Raw genomic sequence first — 6,704 nt, forward strand, 5'->3', positions numbered from 1 at the left:
CTGCCACACCTCTCCGCCTCAAGCTCACCTTCGTGCCAAGCGTTGCTGACTCATCGTCTTCGCGCCAAAAAGAAGCTCAACTCGCGCGCTCCAACTGGCGTGAAGCACAACTCCGACCAAGCCAGCTGGCAGGAATCCGCGTTTATCACAGTTGAATCATGGCTGATGCGCCGGGGGGGTCGTTGAAACGGCCTTATGTTGGCGACGATGAAAACAATGCTCATAAACGGCCGCGTTCCCAGCAAGGATCTCCCGCCCCTACCAGTCGCAATGGCGAAGGTGCTCCGAAAATCGATATCCAGAAGGCCATCGCAGCCGCAAGAGCCAAAGCGGAAGCTGTGCGGGCTCGTCTTCAAGCACAAACGGGAGCAAGTCCTGCTCCCATGGCCACCTCAGCGTCCCCGTCGCCCGCGCCGTCGTCAGCGAGTCCGGGACTCTCCAAGATCGAGCAGATGAAAGCTCGGGTCGCTGCGGCTACAGGAAGGGTCAACGCCTCCAGCCAACAACTAAAAGCACAACCTCCACCGCTTATACCTCCTGCTCCAATGGATGAAGGGCTGTCAAGAGCTAGGGGAGGACTCGACGTGGGCTTGCACCCGGCGCTTCTTGGAGACACAGGCCCGGATGGTCGATCTGCCAGAAGCAAACAAGCGATACAGCCCAAGTTTGCTACAACGATGGCGAATCGCCGAACAGAGTCCCCAATTCCTATAGCTAAAGGGAAACAGCTGGATCTCTCGGGCCCGTCGATCGAAGAAACCAGGAACAACCCATATTTCGACCCAAGTCTCGGCACAAAAACGGCGTTGGCTCGTCCTCGTTATTCGCGTCAGCTAATTTTTAATCAAAAAGGGAAATATATTCAGCAAGCGGCTGCTTTACGACGACAAGCGCAGCTGGAAGCCATGAAGAAGCGGATCGCAGAACGAGCGCGCCAGGCCGGTATAGACGAAGACCTAGATGTTGAAAAAGCGTTTCTGGTTCCCGCTCCCCCTGCGATTGAATGGTGGGACGAAGCTCTTGTGAATGGAAACGACTACAGCGCAATTGATGATCCCAATAATCTTAAAATAGATTCTCCCGACTCTGTCATAACTGTCTATATACAACATCCCGTCCTTTTGGAACCTCCCCAGGAGAAAAATATTCCGCCCGCCAAACCAATGTATCTCACTCCCAAAGAACAAGCCAAAATACGGCGGCAGAGACGAATGGCGGACCTGAAAGAACAACAAGCCAAAATCAGGCTAGGATTGGAGCCAGCTCCTCCACCCAAAGTCAAGAAATCGAACCTGATGCGTGTTCTTGGAGAGGAGGCGGTCAAAGACCCCACAGCCGTCGAAGCTCGTGTAAACCGGGAGATAGCGGAACGCGCAGAGAAACACATGGCTGATAATGAAGCTCGCAAGCTGACAAAGGAAGGACGACACGAAAAGCTTGCCAAGCAACAAGAAAAGGATGCGCTGAAGGGCATATACGTCACTGTTTACCGTGTGGACAGCCTTGCCAATGGGCGCCATCGTTTCAAAATTAGTAAGAATGCAGAACAACATACCCTCTCTGGGATTTGCATAATGAATCCCAAGTTTAACCCTCATAATTGTTGAAGGTGGATACCACTCAATCAATGCATACAAAAAACTCATGCTCAATCGCATTGACTGGACAGAGAACGCGGGACCCAATGCAGTCCGGGAAGGGAACCGAGAGGCGCTGGCATCATGGCTTGCGGCGGAAGACGAAAAGACAGGTGAACTCAAGGACCTAAGCCTGAACACATGTACATTAGTCTGGGAAGGGGAAGAAAAGACAAGAGCATTTCGCAAGTGGCTTGGTGCGAGGGTTGCGAGACTGATGCGGCGGGCAAAGGATATGTTAACACGAGCTAAGATGGAGAGCTTTTGGACGTTGGCAAAGAGCATGAAGCCGAATATGACATGAAGAGGTCCGTTAGAACTGTTTCAATATAGCGCATATAATACTCCGTACATAGCCCAGGTGTCTAGGATAACGTTATTGACGAGGTCCATATACAGATTTTGGTATCAACTCTATAGACATTGCTCCAACGGCAATGAGATTCCTTTTCAAAATACGAATCAAAACCCAATCACCAAACATAGCTTAACTATCCCTGAAAGCGCGTTATGCAACACCCAAAAGATTCCTTAGATATCACGGTAACACTCCGCCCACCCAACTCCATTCCGTGGGATGAAACTATTGGTGCTGAGATAATAAACCAAACTTTTCCAAAGGCAATGAAATTTTCAGATCCCAACAAACCGGAACATGCAAGGAAACAAGAGTATCAAGATAGCGTAAACTTGACCATCTTCTGTCTCACTGCATCACGCTCCGCCACTCAATCGCCTTAGTAGATCAATCTGAGCTTGGGCGGCTGCAAATGCGTCGGTTGGTGTCTGAACTGTCGGTGTTGGCGGGGATATAGTAGGCTGCTGGTGTGGAGGATGTTGCTGTTGCTGCTGCTGCTGCTGCTGCAGAAGAATGGGGAAAAAAGCTGGATTAATATGAGAGCCTGGCGGTGGAAAGCCAAAGGGCGGTTGCTGAGGAGGGAAAGGGAAATTTTGAAAAGCGAATTGAGCGGATGGCGGTGACATTGCGGGATATGACTGAGGGGGTGGCGGTGGTTGTGAATAGGCTGACGGGTGGGAGATATATGACGGTTGTTGCGCAGAGTATTCAGCCGGGGAGCGGAGAGGCTGCCGGTGGGATTGCTCAGAAACAGACTGCTGCTGGTAGCTGTCTCGATGCGACTGGTGTCGGGCACCGCTATTCCTGTCACGGCCTCCTCTTCCTCGATCGTATCCTCTCCCTCTTCCGCGTCCTCTGCCACCCCGCGAGCTTCTTTCAGCCGGGCGGTATGGGCTTTCTTGCATCGGATCGCGACCCCCCATCTGCTGATGCAAGTCCTTTGGACGTTGTAGTGTATTATACCCATCGTCCTGAGGCTCATCGTCATAATTGAGCACCGTGTTTCTCAGCCCAGAGGGGCCAGGCGGACCACCTCTACGCTTGCCACCCCTGCTAGGCTCAGATCGGCCTTCTCGTTTCTGTTGACGTTTGAGCTTCAGTTGACGCTTATACTCTGCTTCCGCTTCGTCGTCTGAGAATTCGACTTCATCATCTCCAATCTCCTCATCGTGCAGATTCGACGCGTCACTGCCCTTTAATCCCTTGAGCGGCTGCGTAAAAACAAAAGTCGAGTGATCCACCACGTAGAACACCGGCACCCCTTTTTCCAGACCTGCCTTTTGAACTTCGTCCGGGTTCGGGAAATGTATGGTGTAGAGCGGTTGTTCGACCTTTCCAAAGGTATCTGATACCACCCCAAGAACATCCAAGTTTGCTGAGCAGAGAACCGAGCCTGTTTCCAACACTTGATATTCACCGGATATGTTCGCTTTGATCAACACGATATTGTCAACGATCGTCTCAACGCTTCCAAGCATATCGACTTTCATATCGGGAGTAACGACGAGGTCCGGCTTTCGGAAAATTTCTTCAGGGGGCTTCTCGTTAGCGGTTCTCACTGCCCTTCCGGCAGCTTTTTCGTCTTTGCCATCCTCATCATCCGATCCTGCCGCAGCCATTAAAATTCTAGCCTGCTCTTCAGGATCCAACAGCTCGTAATCCGGGTCCTCATCGCTTGAATCTGATGAGGAGTCGGAGGAGGAATCGGACGACTCATAAGGCGAAGAGTCGGTCTCCCATTCTTTTTGTCCATTTGCTTCAGGGTGGTTTTCGGCCACGGGCACTTTGCCAGTGACTGGAGTGCCGTCGTCGTAAGTTGACGCCTCTACGACGAGCTGTGCCGATACCTGATCTTGAGTTTCACTTTCCGCAGCAGTGGAAAAGTCCGCCTCTTGTTCGACTGTCTTCTCATCCAGATTCGTCCCGCCCATTTCTATATCCTCTGCGCCACAGTCTATCCCAGCCGTTGCACCTTGAAACCCCTCCGATTCCTCTTTGGCAGCAGCTTCTATGGCCGTGAGGACCAGGTCCAGGGAGTCAGCTATCGTGACACCAGCATCCAAGTTCTGTCCCTCCTCTGTCTGTATTTCACGTTCATTCGATTCGTTGCAGAGACTTAACCCAGGTATTTGAGGACGAGGCTTTTCTGCAGGTTTCTCGACTAAGTTGAAGATATGCGACGGCGGTAAAGGAGTACTTCCGCTGAGCGGAGTATTGTAAAAGTTGCTACCATCATCCGCAGCTCCATCAGCCGATTCCATCAAGGAGGCAACAGCGTCGGGGAGTGGTGGTTTGCCAGAGGGGTCCTGGCGGTCGTCGCGCGACGCTGCTGTTGGAGGTGTAGTCTCCGTCATTGCGAAGAAATCGACTTTCGCAATTCAAGTAGATTGAAAAAGGTCAAGTGCGGCTCGAAAACATTATTCCAAAGACGGTGGTTAACAATAAGAAACGTTGAAGATAGTCCTGGTGAAATGGCGAGAAAAAAATATAAATCGAAGCTTAAGATTTCACGCTGATGAGGTCACCACACAAAGGTCAGCTCTGAGAGCTTCACCAACAACAACACAACCGAATTGCACCCCATCCAGATGCATCAAGACGAGAATCTACGTGTATACGCTTGAATCCTGCCCGGATATTTACTGCTCGGGTGTCAAAATGCCTCCCAATGTGCGGGCCCCTAACAAGGGAGCCTCCGCAGCTTCACCAACAAGCCCAAAGTGCGCCGTGTCCTTCCTGCGCGATGAACCGAGAGACAGTGCAGCTAACCGTCAATATGATTTATACAGACCAGCTCCGCAGCCTTTCTTTCTTCCGCTGAACGTTGTCTTTTACCTGTGTCTATTCTCGAACGTCCTCGCAGCCGCGTTGGCCCCGATCCAGGATTGCGATGAAGTCTTCAACTACTGGGAGCCGACTCACTACCTAACGCACGGGTACGGGCTTCAAACTTGGGAATACTCTCCAGAATACTCCATCCGCAGCTGGCTATACGTTGCTCTCCATGCCGTCGTTGCCAAAATATCCATCATATTTACGCGTACCAAGTCAGCCCAGTTCTACTTCGTCCGCATGGCGCTAGCTTTGGTTTGCACGATGTGTGAGACCAGACTGTTCTCCGTGATCTCACGCACGCTGAACCCTAGAATTGGTGTGCTATTTCTCATGATAATTTTGTTCAGCCCTGGCATGTTCCATGCCTCGACTGCTCTCCTGCCATCCAGCTTTGCGATGTACACAGGCATGCTCGGGCTGTCGGCGTTTTTAGATTCGCGACAGGGCCTTCAAACCGCCAAAGGTATCCTATGGTTTGGGGTTGGTGCGTTGCTCGGATGGCCGTTTGCCGGAGCTTTGGTGGTACCGTTTGTACTGGAAGAACTCATTCTCGCTACTATATTCCAGGAGATCCGGCCAGTCCTTTTTAGGATCTTCGACAGGATCGTTCGGTGTCTGGGCGTTCTGGTGAGGGGAAAAAAAGGAAATTCTCTTGATGATTCGCACATGCTGACCATGGAATAGCTCCTTGAAATTGCCCGTTGATAGCCTCTTTCATCCGTAAGTAGATAGTCGTCCGTGGAACCATCGTGGCATACACGTTTTCCGGTGGGTGCCGAAAAAAGGACCTGATATCTTTGGTACGGAGCCATGGACGTTTTATGTGCGGAACCTATTGCTCAACTTCAACATTTGGTTTGTATTGGCTCTCTCCAGCGGTCCTCTGCTCCTCCTGCAGGCGCTATTCCGCTCCCACCAAACGTCCAAGCAAACCTTGCTCAGGTCAATAACATATCTACTGCCATTTTACCTCTGGCTTGGCATTTTTACCTTGCAGCCGCACAAGGAAGAGAGATTCATGTATCCGGCGTATCCTTTCCTTGCATTGAATGCGGCAATCGGTTTGCAGATACTGCTTGTCTACCTAGGCTCAAACGACCGTCGGGAGTTGATCGGCCGGCTTCCTATCAAGTTGAAATTTGCCGTGATTATCAGTGTTGTGCTGTTCGCTCTCAACGTCGGGATGTTGAGGATCATGGGCATGATGACCGCATACAATGCTCCGCTCAAGGTTTTCAGCGATCTTGAAACCCCGAAACTTGCCGGAACAGGAGATTTTGTTTGTGTTGGGAAAGAATGGTATCGTCTCCCTTCGTCGTTTTTCCTTCCCGACAGTTTACGCGCCAAATTCATCCAAAGTGAGTTCAGAGGGCTGTTACCTGGTGAGTTCGTGGACTCGGATCAGGGCGGGATATTCGCTGGAACATGGAACACACCACCGGGCATGAATGACATGAACCGAGAAGATCCTTCAAAATACGTGAGTAACATTCCTGGGCAAGCTTCGAATAGGCTTCTACGGATGCCCGAGGACTAACATTCGGCAGACCGATATCTCGCAATGCAGATTTCTGGTAGACTCTTACTTCCCGGGAGACGAGGCATCCGAGCTGCAACCCCATTATATCCTCGACGACAAAACATGGGAGAAAATATCCTGCAAACCATTCCTTGATAGCAGCCGCACGAATGCGTTGGGCCGCATTCTCTGGGTACCCGACATGCCATTCATCCCCAAGAGGATGCAGCGAAAATATGGGCAGTACTGCCTGCTCAAGCGGAGAGAGCCCGTGGTATCCTGAATATTCTTTAGATTCGCAAACCGCGACTTGATCAATGCAAACCCGTCTCCTGGTGCAGCCTGCATTTGTATC

At 51.2% G+C, this 6,704-nt stretch overlaps 3 protein-coding genes across 3 annotated transcripts in view; 2 read left to right on the forward strand and 1 right to left on the reverse strand.

Annotated features, from left to right (window-relative positions):
• Nucleotides 1–158: 158 nt before the first annotated feature.
• On the forward strand, nucleotides 159–1,941 carry UREG_07207 (uncharacterized protein; the record flags this gene model as incomplete). Its single annotated transcript, XM_002582388.1, has 2 exons — nucleotides 159–1,533; nucleotides 1,610–1,941. 2 exons carry the CDS (start codon nucleotides 159–161, stop codon nucleotides 1,939–1,941), a joined length of 1,707 nt encoding a protein of 568 aa, XP_002582434.1.
• Nucleotides 1,942–2,351: 410 nt separating this feature from the next.
• Nucleotides 2,352–4,349, reverse strand: UREG_07208 (uncharacterized protein; the record flags this gene model as incomplete). Its single annotated transcript, XM_002582389.1, has 1 exon — nucleotides 2,352–4,349. The coding sequence occupies one exon, from the start codon at nucleotides 4,347–4,349 to the stop codon at nucleotides 2,352–2,354; it is 1,998 nt and encodes a 665-aa protein (XP_002582435.1).
• Nucleotides 4,350–4,653: 304 nt separating this feature from the next.
• UREG_07209 (uncharacterized protein) overlaps nucleotides 4,654–6,704 on the forward strand; it is a gene marked incomplete at both ends in the record, with an annotated part of 3,966 nt that continues 1,915 nt past the window's right edge. Inside the window, 5 exons of the mRNA XM_002582390.1 lie at nucleotides 4,654–5,357; nucleotides 5,398–5,457; nucleotides 5,515–5,550; nucleotides 5,707–6,310; nucleotides 6,378–6,623. Of these exons, the coding sequence (XP_002582436.1) occupies nucleotides 4,654–5,357; nucleotides 5,398–5,457; nucleotides 5,515–5,550; nucleotides 5,707–6,310; nucleotides 6,378–6,623 (1,650 nt within the window). The remainder of the gene's footprint in view (nucleotides 5,358–5,397; nucleotides 5,458–5,514; nucleotides 5,551–5,706; nucleotides 6,311–6,377; nucleotides 6,624–6,704) is intronic.

Source organism: Uncinocarpus reesii, genomic scaffold (assembly GCF_000003515.1).
Source record: "Uncinocarpus reesii 1704 scaffold_5 genomic scaffold, whole genome shotgun sequence".
NCBI lineage: Eukaryota > Fungi > Ascomycota > Eurotiomycetes > Onygenales > Onygenaceae > Uncinocarpus > Uncinocarpus reesii.